A 20,634-nucleotide genomic window follows, 5' to 3' on the forward strand; every position below is an offset into this window, starting at 1 on the left:
CAATGGAATGCAGAAAGCATTGGACATTGGGTCTGATGCAAGTCATGGTATTTTCATCTTTTGGCATGGTATTTTCAATACGGTGATATGTGTGTGAAAGTTGAACAGTGAATAAGGATGACTATAGTAAAATTGATGCATTTGAATTATGGTGTTGGAGGAGATACTATATATACTATATATACTGCCAAAAGAACAAACCAATCTGTGTTGGAAGAAGTACAGACAGAGTACTCCTTGGAAGCCCAGGTGGCCAGACTTTGTCTCTCATACTTCAGACATTTTATCAGGAGGGACTAGTCCCTGGGGAAGGATATCATGTTTAGTAAAGTGGAGGGTTGGAGAATAAGAGAAAGACCCCCAACGAGATGGATTGGCACAGCGGTAGCAGCAATGGTCTCAAATGTAGCAACGATTGTGAAGTTGGTGCAGGACCGGGAAGTGTTTCATTCTGTTATGGACAGGGTCACTATATGTCAGTTTTGACTCAATGGCACCTAACAACAAGAAGAAACATTATTCTGGTATTCTTGTTGTCAGTCAAAATCCATCTGACGTCAGCAATTATATCCCTACTTCCACGCTCCCTTGTGAATCCAGTTTTCTGGCAGTTGTTTGTGGGTATCCTGTTGCAGTTATTTTAGAATAATCATAAGCAAAATTTTACATTCAGGTGATGCTAATGATGGTGCTCTTTTATTTCTGCATTTCACTGAGTTACCTCTTTGGAATTGGCAAAAATATGGATGTCTTCCAATCAGTCGGCCAGGTAGCTGTCTTCAACATTTTTTTTGGCATAGATGAGTGAGTGCCTCTTGTGCTGCATCAGTTTGTTGAAAAATCCCAACTTATATCCCATTAGTTTCTAAAGCCTTGCTTTTGGCCAATTCCTTCACTGGACTTCTTCCTTCAGTACCACTGGCTCTTGATCATATGCTACCTCTTGAAGTCATTGAACATTGACCATTTCTTTTTTGTACAGTGACTGTGTAATCATTCTACCTTCTTTTGATGTTTTCTGCATCATCCAATATTTTGTCCTTGGAGTCCTTCAATATTACAAGTTGAGACAAATTTTTTCTTCAGTTCCTTAAGTCTGAGGAATACTGAGTGTGTTCTTCCCTTTTGGTTTTCTTACTATAGGTCTTTGCACATTTCATTAGAATACTTGACTTTGTCATCCCAAGTTATCCTTTTGAATTTTCTGTTCAGTTCTTTTACTTCCTCATTTCTTCCATGTAGCATCTTTATGCTGGACTCCAAGTTTCAGAGTCTCTTTTGATACCTATTTTTGTCTTTTACTGACCTTGTGCTTTCTTCCCGTATGGTGTTTCTGATGTCATCTCACAACTCTTCTTGCCTACAATCATTAGTGTATAATGCATCAAGTCTATTCTTGAAAGGGACTCTAAACTTAGATGGGATGTATTCAATTTCATATTTTGACTCCCATGGCCTCATTTTAATTTTCTTTAGCATGAGCTTGAACTTACATATGAACAATTGAGGTTTGCTCCACAGTTTACCCCCGGTCTTGTTTTGGATGGTGATATTGAGCTTTTCCACTCTTTTCACAGATGTAGCCAATTAGATTTCTGTGTATTCCATTTGGTGAGGTCCTTGTGTATGTTGTTATTGTTGTTGTTATTGTGCCATGGAGTCGGTTCTGACTCATAGCGACCCTGTACAAGGTCGCCGAGGCTGTAAATCTTTACAGGAGCAGAAAGCCTCATCTTTCTCCCGTGGAACAGCTGGTAGTTTCGAACTGCTGACCCTGAGGTTCGCAGCCTGATTCGTAACCACTATGCTACCAGAGCTCCTTGTCCTTGTGTATAGTCATCTTTTATGTTGTTTAATAAAGGTATTTGAAATGTAGAAATCATTGGTCTTGCAAAATCCTATTATGCGATCCCTAGCATCATTTCTATCACCAAAGCCATATTTTCCAAATACTGATCCTTCCTCTTTGTACCCAACCTTCTCATTCCAGTTATCAGCAATTATTAATACATCTTGATTACACATTTGATCAATTTCAGACTGAAGAATTTGGTAGAATTCTTCAATTTCATCACCACTGGATTTCGTGCTTGATATGTAAATTTGAACAATAGCACTATTAACTGATTTTCCTTGTAGACACATGGATATTATCCTACCAAAACCAGTGTTGTACTTCAAGGTATATCTTGAAATGTTCTTTTTGACCATGAATGTGATGCCATTCCCCTTGCATTGTCATTCCCAGCATTATACACCATATGAGTGTCAGATTCAAAATGGTGAAACCAGTCCATTTCAGCTCACTAATGCCTAGGATATCAATCATGATGTGTTCCATTTCATTTTTGACAACTTGCAATTTTCCTAGTCATACTTTGTGCATTCCATGTTCTGAATATCAATGGTTGCTTGCAGCATTTGCTCCTCATTTTGAGTTGTGTCCCATTAGCAAATGAAAGTCATGAAAGCTTTACTCCATTTGCTTCATCATGGTCAGCTCTACTTTGAGGAGGCAGCTCTTCTCCAGTCATATTTTGAGTGCCTTCCAACCTGAGGGACTCATCCTCAAGCACTATATCTGACAATGTTCTATAGCTATTCATAAGATTTTTCAGTGACTAACCATTCAGAAGTCGTCTGCCTCTCCTTCTTTCTAGTCTGTCTTAGTCTGGATGCTCAACTGAATCTTGTCCACATGGGTGATTCTGCTGGTATTTAAAATATCAGTGGTATAGCTTCCAGCAAAGAGCTCTGGCAGTGTAGTGGTTATGAATCGGGCTGCAAACCTTAAGGTCAGCAGTTTGAAACTACCAGCTGCTCCGTGGGACAAAGATGAGGCTTTCTGCTCATGTAAAGATTTACAGCCTTGGAAAGCCTGTACTGGGTCTCTATGAGTCGGACCTGACTCCACAGCACATAACAACAACAACAACAACAACAACAAGTTTCCAGCATAACAGTAACAGGCAAGCCATGATAGTACTGACAGAGGAGCATTGGCTGAAAAGTACAGTATCCTAAATACCCAATACCCTCCACTTCTCCCTGCCAATACTGTGACCACTGTCATTATCTGACATGGCTATTCTTCTCTTGCATGATGCTGTTTAGAGGGTTAGCTCTAAAGGGGAAGACAATTTCTCTTGTGCCCTTACCTCGCCTTATATCTCTGGACTTCTAACTGGAATGAGACTTCCGCTTCTTCAGGATATCAATTACAAAGATGAGTGATGAGGATCTTTAACATTTTATGTCAGGAAAAACTGAGAGATTGCATTTGAAGAGAGAATCTGAAGACTTGTGAGCTGGGAGACTGATTTTACTGACATGGTTGTACTGCCTAGGTATTTTGGATTCAGTTTGCTAGTTCAAGCAGCTAGGAGTACTAATTGTTTGCCCATGTGGTCAATAGAAACTCAACAGAAATGAACCTGAGCGGTGTAATTCTGTTGACTAAATTCTTAGGCTCATTTATTTTTCACCTCACCTTCTGACTATGTCTCCTAAAGTGGTTCGCTTAGAAGACATTTTTTGCACTAATGCCTTGAATAATATATAGACCAGTGTTTTGAAGAGCACTTTAGTGACTTTTCTCTATAGCCCAGAAATACTGGAAGATGTTGCAGTTAAAATGGATTCAATATGGGAATTGTTTTCCTGTTTTTCCCAACTACTTTGGGGTCTCAGGACCAAAGAACTTCAGGTCCAAGTCCACGCACCACGTCAGTCCTCCATTCCATTCCCAGTGCAGGGAATTGTTTCAAGTGTCTCCTGTTATACCACATCTATCATGGGTCTTTACTTGGCATGGACTGTGAATTTACAACCCAATCCTAACTGGAAGTCTGTTCATTAATAGTATTTCTAAATTCCCAGTAGCTTTGAATGTATGGGAAACAACCAAGAGTAGATACAGAGATTGTGCTTCGGTGACAGTTGTACTGCAAGATTGAAACATTAGAAGGCTTTTCAATCATGATTAAAACAATTAAGCTTAAATATTAACTTATTTGAGGCAACTTCAAGATGACCATCTTGTGATAAAACGTATAGCTATAAGAAAGATGCCCTAGGAACAGTAGATTACAAACTGGGTTGCTAATCACAGGGTCATTAGTGTGAGTCCTCCAGCCACTGTGAGGGAGAAAGACAAGGCTTTCTGCTCCCACAAAGATATTATAGCCTTGGAAACCCCATTCAGGGTCACTGTGAGTCGGAACATATAACCATCATCACCACCGTAGCTAGAGGAATGAATCAGAGGAGCAAGGTACTAGAGATGAAAGTGATTTTATTCAAGAAATGGGTAATGATTTTTAATTTACAAAGGACTAATAGAGAAGTCTTTATTCAGTAAGTGGGTAATGAATTGGTACAGAGACACCTCACTCTTGCCTCGTGCTCTCTGACCCCTCTCCCTAGCAATGTGGAATCCTGTAGAAGTCTCGAGAGAAAATTTGGGGATCATTATGTAACCCTGCATGTTTCTAGAAGCCTCTGGCTCTCTCTTGGAAAACGCAAACTCCATGAATAGCAGACACTCAGCAGTTACAGGCTAGACCACGGGGAGTAACCCCATAAGAGCAAATAAACATACAATACCCCATCTTGGAGAGTTCAGTCTAGCACATCAAATACCTTTGCCTTTGGGTAAATAAAGATCCACTGACTGTCCAACCCAATCTCAGTGGTAAGTTTTACCCTGGGGTGATATTTTACTGCCATTGCCCTTGGAGTCAGTAAATATTTGTACGGAAAATATTGTACAACACCCTATTCCTGTTATTCCTACACCGCTGGTTTTTAGAACCGAAAACATTTTTGTAAACTTACCTTTATTTTGGCATCAAACCTTTGTCTCTGCTGGGCTTCTTCCAACACAACTCTCAATCTTTGAAAAGTTTATTAAATTTGCAACTTTGAAATGAGGAATAGTATTTCCCTTCATAGAAAAACAGACTCTTAATTTTGCAAAGTGGCCAAGATATATTGTCTGCTCTATTAGTCCTAGCCTGGGAGTTATGTGGGCAAAATATTGCTAAAGAAAAGAATGTGCAAGAATTCTTATTGATCAAAGTAATGAGGCGAAGGGGGTACTTCTTATAGACTAGTACAAGAATGAAACCTCATGCTTTCTTTAGCAGCCTTAAGAAACCATTTCTAAGCTCATTGTTAAATCTTCCTTAGAATTCTGGAGCAAAGAAGAGCAGTGCAAGCTAAACTAATCTCCCTTGCTTTCCAGAGCAGATCAAACAAAGGTTGTTAGTTTTACAACGAAAGCAAACACTCAGCACTTCAAACTACTCAGGAATGGGTATCAGGATAGCTACAAAAGGGTAAAAAGCAAAATTCTGAAGATATGAGTGAAGGATGAAATCTGAGTGTTAAAAATCCCATCAAACCCCAAACCAAACTAAACAACAAAAAAAGAAAAACCTGAACCTTTGGCTTTTGAGTTGATTTTGACTCATGACCACCTAATCCCCAATCTGTTGCAGTGAAGACCTGCCCCATAGGGCTTCTTGGCCACAAAGTTTATGGACGGTCCCTAAGTGACGCAAGCGGTTTGTGCTGGTGAATTATCCAGAAGGTTGGTGGTTTGAACCCATCCACTGGCACCATAGAAGAAAGGCCTAGTGATTTGTTTCTGAAAAGATAACAGCAAAAAAAACCCTATGAAGTACACAGGGTTCTATCTGGTAAGACATGTGGTGTCCTTGAGATGGAATCAACTCAACAACAAGGGGTTTATATTTCCTTTAATCTTTACAGCAAGATATCAGGCTTTTCTTCTGCAGAGCTGAATCCAAACCACCAATCTTTAGGCCATGGTTGTTGTTGTTAAGGGTCATCAAGTTGGTTCTGACTAGAGCAACCCTGTATAGGGTTTCTGAAGAGCAGCTGGTGAGTTTGAACTGCCACCCTTGAGGTTCACAGTCCAGTGCTGATCCTACAGCACCACACCATGAGTAGCTGATCACAAACCACTTGTACTAACCAGGGACCTTCAAAGAGACCAACATCCAATACCTCTCCTCATTATTCAGATTAAGAGACTAGGTTCAGGAAGCTAAGAGACTTGCCTGGAATTCCTTGAGGAAAACACAATGGGACTCCACCCCTTTTCCCCTGATCTAGTCCTAGATCCCATTTGACTCTGTAGGGTAATGTTCCACCAAGTGTCTCAGGTTAGGATTGTATTTATATTCTGTTGGAGATCATGGTATCAGTGAGTCCATGGTAACTTTTATGGGAGGGGATTAAGTTACTTTATGATAGGAGAAGACTTTAGGAGAAAGATAATTCAGTATGTTCAAAGGCCTGGAAAGCATGAGTAAGCATGGGTCATACATAGTGAGGAATTCAATGTGAGTGCTGAGACAGTTCCTCAGGGTGTGTGTGAGGGGTGTGCTGATGACAGGAGACATGGTGACAGGGGGTGTGGTTCTAGTAATAGATTACACGATCACAACAAGCTTTATAGACCAAAATGCAGTGTGGATTTTCAAATCCACAGGTGGAAGAAAGTCGCTAAGGGGTTTTATGTGGGAGGTTGGTATAAGCCTTCTGCAATGTAGAAAGATCTGCCATAGTCACACAGTGTGGATGAATCACATGGGACAGCACTAGGAGTGTGGACTCTTTTTCACCTGATATTGAAGCATTTCAGGCTTACCATGTCTAAATTAAGCTGGTGGGTTTGAACTGCAAACCACAGGGTCAGGCATTCATACCCACCAGCTGCTTCTTGGAAACCCTATACAGGGTCTTATGAGCTGGAACCGACTTGACGACACTTAAAAGCAACAGTAACAGTGAAACATACTGCACTGAAGGCAGTGGCTGTGAAATATTGAGAAATACGTTGTCGAGAATGCCAGAACTGGGTTATCAGAGGAAAACAGAAACCAGAAAAGGCACTTTAATGTAATTGCTTTAATAAGGGGCCAGAATTACATGTTAAATGGAGGAGGAAGTGTTTGATTTGGGCTTTGTCTTGAAAAACTAAATGAAGACTTAAGAAATCAAGTTATCATACATTGAACATAATTTAAGTTGCAACTACAACTATGAATACTGATTTCTAGAATAAACAGAATCAATTGTGAATTGATTGCTTTGCATTTTGGCATTTATTTTCTGAAAAAGCAAACAAACATGATGACATGCTATGATATTCATCACTTTCATAATCAAATGATTAAAGGACCATTAAAAACCCTGAATTTCACCAACATTCTCAGGGCCTCTCTTGATGCTCTGATAATCAAGCCACTCTCATCAGAAATTACTTACATGATGTTATCTGTTCTCATCTTTTCCATTTTAATTGCCTCCTGTCCAATTTTCACCCCCATCTTCATTTCCAATGGTTTGTGCTAAAGACAGAGGACAGAACTCTGGTGACGAATTGTTGCTAACTGCCGTGGAGTTGGTTTCGACTCATAGTGACCTTGTATAGGGTTTCTGAGGCTGTTAATCTTTAAGGGAGCAGAAAGCCTCATCTTTCTCCTGTGGAACCACTGGTAGTTTCTGCTGACCATGAGATTAGCAGCCTAATTTGTAACCACTATGCTACCAGAGATCCTTTTACATTGTGGTAGATTAATTGCTATGCAAAATGAAGAGACACAGCTTTAAAAATCCATTAGTAATCAGAATGTGGAATGTATGAAGAATGAATCTAGGAAAATTGGAAATTGTCAAAAATGAAATGGAACATATAAACAAAAAAACCTAGGCATTAGTGAGCTGAAATGGACTGGTATTGGCCATTTTCAATCTGACAATCACATGGTTTACTATGCCGGGAATGACAAATTGAAGAGGAACGGCGTCGCATTCATCATCAAAAAGCATCATCAAGAGCAGTCATGAGGTACAACGCTGTCTGTGATAGGATAATATCCATGTGCCTACAAGGAAGACCAGTTAATACCATTATTCAAATTTACACAACAACCACTAAAGCCAGTGATGATGAAATTGCAGAATTCTACCAACTTCTTTAGTCTGAAATTCATCAAAGATGCAATCAAGATGTACTGATCATTACTGGTGATTAGAATGAAAAGTTGGAAACAAAGTGGAAGGATTGGTGGTTGGAAAATTATGGCCTTGGTGATAGGAATATGCATTCATGGGAATCTCACCAGGGATGACAATTCAGTTCTCACATATGGTAAACAAGGGTATTTGCTTATTATTCATTCATTTGTGTATTTATGAATGAGCTCCAGGGTATTAATAAGAACAAGATCAGCTGTTATTGTTAGGTACCATTGAGTTGTATCTGACTCACAGCAACAGAATGAAACACTGCCTGGTCTTGCTCCATCCTCACAATTGCCATTGTATTACTTTTCACAAAACGTGCTCACATTTTGAAACAGCCAACACTTGACATAAAGTATGAATAGGTACAGTGACACCTTTGAGAGCCAGAATTGGATGGGATTGCCTTGTTTTTTCCAGGTTTCGCAAGTTGTCTGCCTTAACCACCGCAGTCTCAGCACTTTCCTATGGCTCTCTATGAGACAGGTGTCAGCTTTACACAGGTTCCAGCTTGCACAGGTTTTACTGTATAAATAATGAATGAGTTCACGCTGCTGTTTTGAAAACAGTACATAGAAAAGGGTTTAAGGATTGTGGCATCCTTAAAACATCTTTGTAAAATCCTAGCATTCTGGGACTTTAAACCAATGGTTCTGAAGGACACTCTGAGTATGTTTGGAAAAGAAACTAAAGACGCACTAATATCCAGTCATCTGTCAGTTTGTCTTACTGTGGTGGCTCCCATGTTGCTGTGATTCTGGAAGCGTGCCATGGGTATTTTAAATACCAGCAGGGTCACCCATGGTGGACAGGTTTCAGCTGAGCTTTCAGATGAAGACTGACTAAGGAAGGAGCAGAAGCAGGCAACTTCTGAATATTTAGTCACTGAAAGCCTTATGACCAGCAGTGGAACATGGTCAGCACCAAAATTTTGAATACTGAAACATAATGAAGAGCACAAGAATATTGTCAGATACGGTGCCAGAAGATGAGCCCCTGAGGTTGGAAGGCACTCAAAATGTGAATGGGGAAGAGCTGTCTCCTCAAAATACAGTTGGCCATGATGACAGAAATGAAGTAAAGCCCTCAGTACCTTCATTTGCTGATGGGGCACGACTCAAAATGAAGAGAAATAGTTGTAAACATTCATTAATAATTAGAATATGGAATATACCAAGTATGAATCTAGGAAAATTTGAAATTGTCAAAAATGTAACGGAATGCATAAACACTGATATCCTAGGCATTAGTGAGCTGAAATAGACTGGTATTGGACATTTTGAATCTGACAATCACATGGTTTACTATGATGGGAATGACAAATTGAAGAAGAATGGCATCACATTCATCATCAAAAAGAACATATCAAGATCAGTCATGAGGTACAACGCTGTCTGTGATAGGATAATATCCATGCGCCTACAGGGAAGACCAGTTAATACCACTATTATTCAAATTTATGCACCAACCGCTAAAACCGGTGGGGATGAAAAAGAAGAGTTCTACCAACTTCTTCAATCTGAAACTGATCAAATATGCAGTTAAGATATATTGATAATCACTGGCAATTTGAATGCAAAGGTTGAAAACAAAAAGGAAGAATCGGTAGTTGGAAAATATGGCCTTGGTGATAAAAATGATGCTGGAAATCGCATGGTAGACTTTTGAAAGACCAACGACTTCTTCATTGCAAATACCTTTTTTAAACAACATAAAAGATGACCATACACATGGACCTCATGAGATAGAACACACAGAAATCAAACTGACTACATATGTGGAAAGAGATGGTGAAAAAGGCTCCATATCATCAGCCAAACAAGGCCAGGGGCAGACTGTGGAACAGACCCTCAACTGTTCATAAGAAAGCTGAGGCTGAAGCTGAAGAAAATTAAAACAAACCCACAAGAGCCAAAATATGACCTTGAACATATGCCACTTGAATTTAGAGATCATCTGAAGAACAGACTTGATACATTAAACACTAAAGACAGAACACCAGAGGAGTTGTGGTAGGACATCAAGAACATCATACAGGAAGAAAGCAAAAGGTCATTAAGAAGAAAAGAAAGAAGGAAAAGACCAAATTGGATATCTGAGTAGACTCTGAAACTTGTGCTCATTAGGAACCTGTATATAGAACTAGACCAATAAACAACATTCTTATCAATGGAGAAAAGATTGAAGTTGTCAAGGAACTTCATTCTTCTTGGATCAACTATCAACACTCATAGAAGCAGCTGTCAAGAAATCCAACAATGTATTGCATTAGGCAAATTTGCTGCACAAGACCTTTTTAAAGTGTTGAAGAGTAAAGATGTCAGCTTGAGGACTAAGGTGTACCTGACCCAAGCCATGGTATTTTCAATAACCTCATATGCATGTGAAAGCTGGGCAGTGAATAAGGAAGACTGTATAAGAATTGATGCTTTTGAGTTATGGTGTTGGAAGATAATATTAAAAGTACCATGAACTGCCAAAAGAACAAACCAATCTGTGTTGGTAGAAGTACAGCCAGAGTGCTCCTTGGAAGCCTGGATGGCCAGGCTTGGTCTCTCATACTTCAGACTTATTATGAGGTGGGACCAGTTCCTGGAGAAGAATATCATCTTTTTTAAAAGTTGAGGGTTAGAGAAAAAGAGGAAGACCCCATGAAATGGATTGACACAGTGGCAGCTGCAGTCAGCTCAAAGGTAGCAACGATTGTGAGGTTGGTGTAGGACCAGGCTGTTTCCTTCTCTTATCAGATCCTGTGTTAATTGGTGAGATGTTGGTGTTGTTGCTAAGTGCTGTTGAGTCGGTTCTGACTCATAGTGACCCTGTATAGGGTTTCCAAGGAGCAGTTGGTGGGTTCGAATTGCTGACCTTGTGGCTCAAACTGACCTTGCAGCCCAGCACATTATCATTATACACCGCACTAAGGCTCCTGGTGAGACTTTAGGGGAAGAATTTCCCTAATGTCGCTATGAGTTGGTACCAACTTGATGGCACTATGGGTTAATGCACTGGACTGCAAAGTTGGTTTGAACCACAAGATTGGTGGTTCAAGCTCACCAGCCACTCAACAGAAATCCTATATAGGGTTACTATGGGTCAGAACCAACTCAATGGCACTTAACAACAACAAGGTAAAAACATAGAAATGAAATGATAAATTGAAGAAAAGCTATTTGCAGATTCACATGAAGATAGACTTTAGCAGTGGGATGCTAACCCGGACCTGTAGGCTGGAAAGCTAGGTAAGGAGCCCTGACAGAGCTGTGGGTGGGTTGTCATTGTTAGGTGCCTTTGAGTTGGTTTTGACTCATGGCGACCCTGCATAGGGTTTCAGAGGCTGTAAATCTTTGCGGGAGCAGAAAATCTCGTCTTTCTCTTGCAGAGTGGCTGGTGGGCTTGAACCGCCGACCTTGTGGTTTGCAGTTCTATGCTTATCCTAGAGAGCCACAGCACTCCCCTACACTGTGGGTTAGGAATTGATTATTCAAGTCCTGAAATGGGGGAGGATAAGAATAGAAATGATGAGATGGATGACAAATGCTACTCCTTAAACTAGGTTACTGTGGTGTGCATCTTTGTACCGGCCTGTGGATTCCAACTCAGAGCTAGTCTAAAGGACAAAGCACAACTGCCCTGTAGGATTTCCCTATCTTTATGGAAACAGCCTGGTGGCATTATAGATTAAATATTGGCCTGATAACCACAAGACTCACTAACAACCTGCGATATGCTGATGATACAACCTTGCTTGCTGAAAGTGAAGAGGACTTGAAACATTTACTGATGAAGATCAAAGAACACAGCCTTCGGTATGGATTACATCTCAATGTCAAGAAAACAAAAATCCTCACCACCGGACCAATAAAAAACATTCTTATCAACGGAGAAAAGATTGAAGTTGTCAAGGACTTCATTCTTCTTGGATCAACTGTCAACACTCGCGGAAGCAGCAGTCAAGAGATCAGACGACATTGGGCAAATCTGCTGCACAGGAACTTTTTAAAGTATTGAAGAGCAGAGATGTCAGCTTGAGGACTAAGGTGCGCCTGACCCAGGCCATAGTGTTTTCAATAGCCTCATATGCATGTGAAAGCTGGACAGTGAATAAGGAAGATCATAGAAGAATTGATGCCTTTGAGTTGTGGTGTTGGAGGAGAATACTGAAAGTGCCATGGATTGCCAAAAGAACCAATAGATCTGTTTTGGAAGAGGTGCAGCCAGAGTGCTCCTTGGAGGCCAGGATGGCTAAGCTTCGTCTCTCATACTTTGGACATACTGTCTGGAGGAAACAGTCGCTGGAGAAGGATGTCATGCTGGGTAAGGTGGAGGGACAGAGAAAAAGAGGAAGACCCCTAATGAGATGGATTGGCCAGGTGGCATCATTGAATGACTCAAGTGTGGCAGCGGTAGTGAGGTTGGCCCAGGATCGGACATTGTTTCGTTCTGCTGTGCATGGGGTCGCTATGAGTCGGTTCTGACTCGATGGCACCTGACAACCACAATAACAACAACAACAAACCACAACATTGGAGATTCAAACTTATGAGCCACTCTTTGGGATAAAGATGAGGCTGTCTGCTGCTATCAAGGTTTAGTCTCAGCAGCCCAATATAAAGTTGCTATAAGTCAGAATCGACGTATGGCAGTGGCTTGTTTTGTTTTTGTTGTTTTCTGGACTTCTGAGGTGGCACTGCAGGATAAGGACTGGAACGCCAAGTCGGCGGTTCAAACTCACCAGTGCCCCTCCTAACATCAACAATCAACTAGGTAAGGAGCCCTAGAATTCAACTGTGCCAAACTCTAGCCCAGAGTCCTGGTGTGACGCTGTAGGATCAGCACTGGACTGTGAAGTACAAAGTTGGCAGTTCAAACCCACCGGCTCTTCAGAAACCCTACGTATAGGGTCGCTAAGAGTTGTAAACAATGATGGCACTTAATTAACAACAAAAATCCACAGGACCTCAGGTCCTTTGCTAATTGGTGAGACATTAAAGGAAGAAGTTCCCTCAAGAAGACAGGGAGAGGAGAGACAACAAACCTGCTGACTTCATGGTTTTTCCAGCAGCGGGCAGTTTATGTTCATTTGTTTTTGATGCAAACAAATGGCAAGCTAAAGAGAATTTTTGCTCATTGTGGCAACATTGGAGAAAAGATCTAAGTAAGACTTTGGCTGGAGCATATCTTGAGCAGAGAAGAGAAAATTCCAAAGCAGGTTCCCCATTCTACCTTGGGTGAAGCCACAAGTCTCTACCTACATACACGTCCAGGGGAGATGGCAGCACCAGACACAATGTGTCCCAGGAGCACAAGGTAACATACCTGGGTGGGCAGGGCTCCACGTTACAAGCCTGGCTCATAGCTGGGGGACGGTGGGCTGCATCACACAACGTGTCATTGACTGTTTGTTGGGTCTGGGTGTGTAAGCACACTGCTATGGCTTCTTGATGGCCTGGAGGTTGGAAATTGAAAACACAAGTAAGGAAGAGTAGTTTGCTGGGGGAAGCAGGGATGGGCTAAGGTCTTGGATCTCCTCATCCTTAGGCCACTACCCTTTAGACTATATCACATGGTTACATTTCATTATCTGAGGTCTCTCTTCATTCATCTTTTATATGCAACCCCTCTGACAAATCCCTGCACATTTACTCACCCTGAAACATTAAAGAGCACCCCTAACTCCACACTTACCTTCAGGTTTATCTGCATTTTAAATGTACTCAGAGCTAGGAACAGACTCCACAGCACATAACAACAACAGGTCATTCAAGTAAATCATCAAGGTATGTCTTTGAAACATGTACAATAGTTTCCCTACAGGAATTTTCCTATCAGCTGTTAAATAATAACACTTTCTCTATATCCTTGCAAAGATGCTAAATTTGGTGTATAACCTTTAGTAATGTTTTAATTATGGTTTTCAGTTCCTTGTCACTATTATCAGAGTTAATAATATTTCTCTTGCTAACAAAAGTAACAGCATTTGCTCCGATGGGAAAAAGCTTTGGATGGTACAAAGTAAAGCTATATTATTTTTTTGAGTTCACAGTAATTTTGTGAGGTCAAAAGAAGGCTATCCCTAGCTCCATTTAATGATAAGGTCTAAAGAGATGTTGTGGTTGTTAAATGCCACCAAGTTGGTTTCAACTCACAGAGACCCTGTATAGGGTTTCTTAGCGGCTGGTAGGTTTGAACCGCTGACCTTGCGATTAGCAGTCTAGTGCTTGCCCTACAGTGTCACACTAGAACTTCATAAAGAGACGTTGTTGTTGAGTTGGTTAAGTCGGTTCCGACTGATAGAGACCCTGTACAAGGTTTCTGAGGAGCTGCTGAACGGAGCTTGAACTGTCAGCCTTGTGGTTGAAACCAACGACAGTTTAAAAAAATGTGGTAGAATCAAAAGTAGAAATTAGATTTCTTGTTTCCTAATTCAGTAATCTTTCTTTTGTACACTGGGGATTCCAAAATGTAATCCAACCAGCTCCCAAAAGCAGTGATTGCTCCTCATACAAAATATGAACTTTTACATGCCTATTTTTCTTTTGAGATCAGACAGGTATATCTGATCCCAAAGCCCACGCTCTTTACCACTATTCTCTATTCACGGAAACAAAAAGAATTATTGGGAAATCACAACTGGACAAAAATATAAATCAAACTTTTGATGAAAAGAAGTCAAATAAAAACTCTAATAGCAATTGACTATGCTGTTTGAAAATATGCAAATGTATTCAGTTTCATGCAAGAACGTACATTCCATTATGTTATAAGGCTGTGGTTCTTTTTCCAAATGCCATGTTTCAACTCAACCATTTTACAGTATTTTACAGAGTATTAGCCAAAAATACACATAATATATATATTTGTGATGTTTAGCCCTTCTAGTAAATTTTCTCCTGCTGCCTTCAGCTATAATTTTATGTTCCCCATCACAGCTGAAATACAGTCTTAAATGTACACAAATCTTCCATCAGTTTTTTAATCAACACTGAGATGACACATCCTTATGACTTAGTAAGTGTGGATTTCATTTGTAAATGTCAAAACTTCCTTAGTAATTTTATAGGGACACAGATAAGATATTAATTTCCTAGAGAAAACAAAAATCCTTACCACTGGACCAATAAACAACATTCTTATCAATGGAGAAAAGAATGAAGTTGTCAAGGACTTCATTCTTCTTGAATCAACCATCAACACTCATGGAAGCAGCAGTCAAGCAATCCAATGACGTATTGCATTAGGCAAATCTGCTTCACAAGACTTTTTAAAAGTGTTGAAAAGCAAAGATGTCAGCTTGAGGATTAAGGTGCGCCTGACCCAAGCCATGGTATTTTCAACAACCTCATATGTATGTGAAAGCTGGACAGTGAATAAAGAAGACCATAGAAGAACTGATGCCCTTTGAGTAATGGTGTTGGAGAATATTGAAAGTGCCATGGGCTGCCAAAAGAACCAACAGGTCTGTGTTGGAAGAAGTGCAGCCAGAGTGCTTCTTGGAGGACAGGATGGCAAAATTTCGTCTCTGAGACTTAAGACATATTGTCAGGAGGGACCAGTCACTAGAGAAGGATATCATGTTTGGTAAGGTATAGGGTCAGAGAAAAAGAGGAAGAGCCCTAGCGAGATGGATTGGCCAAGTGGCAGCATCAATGGGCTCAAGCGTGGCAACAACTGTGAGGTTGACCCAGAACCGGGCAGTGTCTTGATCTGTTGTGTATAGGGTCGCTATGAGTCGGTACCGATGGCAACTAACAACAACAGCAGGTCTTATTTCCTTTTATCTTAGAAAATACTCGGTTATCTTCCACATATATTTTAATTTATAATCAAAACTCTTCAAAGAACATAATCATAGGCTATTTGGGAACATTTCCTAGTGGTTGAATGTGTGTCCCTTAAATCACCAAATCTATTTCATTTTATCCATTTTGGTTGGAATTTTCCAACACTTGTGACTATTACAAGGAGCCCCGGTGGTGCTGTAGGATAAGCACTGGACTGGTGGTTGGTTGGCTGGTTGTGTGCCATCAAGTCGGTTCTGACTTACAGTGACCCTGTACAAGGTGTCCATCTTCATAGGAACAGAAAGCCTCATGCTTCTCCCGCGGAGCGGCTGGTAGATTCTAACTGCTGAATTACAGAGTATTAGAGTCCAGTGTATAATCATTATGCTACCAGGATGCCAAACACCTGACTGCTAACCATAGAGTTGGCAGTTCAAACCACCAGTCTCTCTTCACCAGGGAGAAAGATGAGGCTCTCTGCTCCTGTAAAGATTTACAGTCTGGGAAATCATACACAGTGTCACTATGATTCAGAAGAGGCTTGATGGTAGTAGGTGAGTTTGTGATTGTTACACACTTCTCTGCCTTTAAACAAGTTCACTGAAAGCAATTTAATTTAATTTAGGATAATTATTGGGGTGTTGTTGTGGTTACGTACCATGGAGTCGGTTCTGACTCATAGCAACCCTGTACAGGGATTCTGAGGCTGTAAATCTTCAAGGGAGCAGAACGCCTCATCTTTCTCCTGCAGAAGCGCTGGTAGTTTCGAAATGCCGACCTTGAGGTTAGTAGCCTGAGGCATAACCAGTATGCTACCAGAGCTCCTTAGTTATTGGGGTAAGATCCCCAAAACTAAATCCACTACGTCAAATCAGTTTCAACTCATGGCATCCCCATGTATTAGAGAACGGAACTGCTCCGTAGAGTTTTTGGGTGATGCAAACCATTAAGGGCTCAGCTACTAACTGAAAGGCATACACTCACTCAGAGGCACTTGGGAAGACAGATGGTCTGCTTTGGAAAGTCACAACCTTGAAAACTCTATGGAGCAGTTCTAGTCTATAGCAACAAACAATAACAACAGTCATTACGGGAGCAATTTGCCAAGCCTTTTCTTCCACAGTGCCATTGGGTACGTTGGAATTGTCAACCTCTTCTTGGTTACCAGCGGAGTGCAAACGGTATCACCCAGAGATCTAATTATTGGGGTAGGTTGCATTTTCTAAAGATGGCCTCAACAATGTTTTTACACCCCACCTGCTCATCTAACAATGTGACTTTGACATTTATTTCTTCAAGAGAGTTCATTCATCAAGCATGTATCTTCAAAAATAAAAATTATAAAAATAAGTTTGTTTCTTCTTATATCTAACAAATTTTAGATACTAATTGAAACTATGCATTTAGAATCTATCAAATATAAAACAATTTTCATTTAGAAAGGATCAAATATAAAACAAGTTTCAAATTTTGACGTGATTTTTCTAACATGTATTTGATGGTATGAGACAGCATCCTTCACATTTAATTTTTGCAATGTAATCATCAATTGTATAAATGCTTTTGTAAAAAGGCAATGCAAATAAGGTGTATGGAACTCTAATGAGGGGATTGGTCAGTTTGCAATGCCACCTGGAAGTGGTGTGTGTGTTGGGGGGGCGACTACCACCAAGAAGAAACAGGAGAGAGCATGTCCCTAGGACCCAGAGTCCCTGCCATGGGAGCCTGCTGGACTATGAGACAGAGAGCCGTAACCAGAGATGGCGTAAGACAGAGAGATGACGTAGCAGATAAATGGTGCCAACAGAACCAGAAGAGTGTCTTGAATTGGCACAGTGGGTTTTCTGCCCACAGAACAGAAAGCCGAGTAAACTGCCTGTGAGTGCTTTTTGGTGGAACTAAAGAGCATTGTAACAGGGCAGAGGCTGGGCTGGCCCAAGAGGCCACAGTGGCTGAGGAGCTGAGGGGCTAAGGGCCAGAGAGAGAGAGACCTGCTTGTGGCACAGCTGAGAAGGATCTTCTCTGACCAAAAAAACTGAGCTTTTCCTGATCCTAAATTGTAACCTATTACTTCCCCGATAAACCCCACAACTGTTTGTATTCACTGCATTCTGTGTGGACACTAGAGTGAATCACTGGACTCAGTGGAAAGGAGAGGCCTTTGTGGGAGGGAGCGTTGGGATCAGAATTGGTAAACTGGAAGAGGTAGGTACGCCTGACCTCAGCATCAGAGGAACTGGGAAAATAGAAGAGGTACGCCTGACCTCAGCATCAGAGAAATCAAATTTGGGCTGATGCTGCTAATAATGTTTCTCTTACCTTCTTGTGCAGTTAGAGGAGGAGGTCAGAAGCCTCAACCAAGCTATCTGTACACCTCGGAACACCCAGGAGTCCCTGGGTAAAAACTTGTGGGGTTGCCACGAGTCAGAATCAACTCAGTGGCATGCTAACTGGGTAATGCAGAGAGTTAACACGCTTGGCTGCTAACCAAAAGTATGGAAGCTATCCAGACGTGCCTTGGAAAAAAAGCCCTGGCATTTGACGTCTGAAAATCAACCACTTTAAATTCTATAAATCACAGTTCTATTCAGACACACATGGATTGCCATGAGTTGGAATTGGCTTGATGACCACTAGTAATAAGATACACACACACACAAACGCACACACAATTCCAATGTTAAGAATACCAGAAAAAATGAACACAACCTACAGCAGGACCTTTAAGGAACCACTTAATGTTTAATACATCAAGTTATAAAATAAAGGTAAAAAATTATTTGAAAAGTAAGATTATGTTTATTTAATAATCAAATAACCTTGGATCCTCCCCCCAAAAACTAAGGCCACTGTCATCAAGTCAACCTGAACTCATAGTGATCCTATATAGGGTTTCTGAGACCGTAAATCTTTATAGGAATAAATAGCCTCATCTTTGTCCTACGGAGCAGCTGGTAGGTTTGAACCACCAACCTTGCAGTTAGGAGTCCCACACCTGACCCACAGTGCCACCAGTGCCCCTTAGGCCATAGGAGTACACATAATATCATATTGTTAAGCACCCATGTGCTTCAAAATGTATTCTTATCAGTCCATAAAGAGGTAAAATATGTTCTAAAAGCCAGTAAATTACGCAAGTAATGTTCTGTGAGTCATAAATAATTGTTGTTGCTAGGTTAATTAAATCCCCTGCATCTAACCATAAGGATTTTCAGAAACTAATTTCTTATAACACTCCTAAGTCAGAGAGTAACAGATTATTTGTGCAAGACAATAAAAAAAGAGAGAGAGAAGCTCAAAACAATTTGAGACAAGATGAACAACAGTAGACGGTAAATTTCAACAACTTAGTGAAATGGATAACTTTTTTCCAAGCAAATATAAATTATGGGATGTGCTCACAAACAAAGAATTGAAATAGAATATAACCATAAGTAAGGGGAAATTTGAAAATGATGTAAGAGATTTAACCATGATGCACCCTTTAATCTTACCTGCAAGAAGGAAAAAAACAGAATTGGATTTAGAAAGCTGTAAGAACCAATTCTTTCTAGCTTTTAACAAACAGGTAATTTCTATAATATAAACTATACAAGATTACTCAAAATATGGAAAGCTCCCAAACCTCTTGCAAAATTACTATAGCCTTGATACCAAAATCTACAAAAGAACAAAAGGTCCACTTTATATAGTGCTGCTTTGTATAATAATGATCTTTGTTTCAGAAATAATTATATTAAAAATATATAAAGACACCCAATGCTACCTAGGGCTATATTGTAAAGAATAGTTGCTAATCAGCTAGCATGCCAATATAAACTCTCAGCTAATGAAACAGCGAAGAAGCATATGATACCATGGGCCCAAAGAAGCATCGAAGAACAGTATCATGGTTGGTGTTAGGATGCAAGTTGTACAGTGCACCAAACTGATGAGAGCTTTTAAGGAACGACTTGAGGTAGCTGGCAAATCTCTTGTTGTTAAGTGCCATCGAGTTGGTTCTGACTCACAGCACAACAGAATGAAACACTGCCTAGTCCTGCGCCAGCCTCAACATGGTTATTTTGTTGCTCATTGCTGCTGCCACTGTGTCAATCCATCTTGTTGGGAGTCTTCCCTTTTTCCCTGACCCTCTACTTTACCAAGCATGATGTCCTTCTCTAGGAACTGACTGGTCCCTCCTGATAAGTATGAGACACAAAGCCACACTACCCTGGCTTCGAAGGAGCATTCTGGTTGCACTTCATTTTTCTGTCAGAATTGTTTGTTCTTCAGGCACTCCAAGGTGCTTTCAAAATATTCCTCACTAACACCAGAAATGAAATGCATCAGTTCTTCTAAAGTCTTCTTTATTCATTGTACAACTTTCACATGCATATGAAGCTATTAAAAAGACCATGGTTTGGGTCATGTACACCTTAGTCCTCAAACTGACATTGTTGCTCTTGAATACTTTGAAGAGGACTTGTGTAGCAGATTTGCCTAATACAATACGTCCTTTGAATTCTTGACTTCAGCTTCCAGGACTGCTGACTGGGGATCCAAGCAAAATGAAGTCTTGGACAACGTCAATCTTTTCTCCATTTAAGTGAGGCTGTTTATTTTCTTTACGTTGAAGTGCAATCCATACTGAAACTGTAGTCTTTGATCATCATCAATAAGTATATTAAGTCCTCTTCGCTTTCAACAAGCAAGGTTGTAGCATCTGTATCTTGTAAATTGCTAATGAGTCTTCCTTCAGTCCTGATGGCATGTTCTTCATTACACTGTCCAGCTTTCCAGATTATTTGCTCAG

At 40.5% G+C, this 20,634-nt stretch overlaps 1 protein-coding gene across 1 annotated transcript in view; it reads right to left on the minus strand.

The window, feature by feature from the left end:
• The window catches only part of ADAMTSL3 (ADAMTS-like 3), a 465,021-nt gene that overhangs the window by 149,554 nt on the left and 294,833 nt on the right, over window positions 1-20,634 (minus strand). Inside the window, exon 16 of the mRNA XM_006870947.1 lies at window positions 13,375-13,504. Within this exon, the coding sequence (XP_006871009.1) occupies window positions 13,375-13,504 (130 nt within the window). The remainder of the gene's footprint in view (window positions 1-13,374; window positions 13,505-20,634) is intronic.

This window comes from Chrysochloris asiatica, unplaced genomic scaffold (genome assembly GCF_000296735.1).
Source record: "Chrysochloris asiatica unplaced genomic scaffold, ChrAsi1.0 scaffold00156, whole genome shotgun sequence".
Classification (NCBI taxonomy): domain Eukaryota; kingdom Metazoa; phylum Chordata; class Mammalia; order Afrosoricida; family Chrysochloridae; genus Chrysochloris; species Chrysochloris asiatica.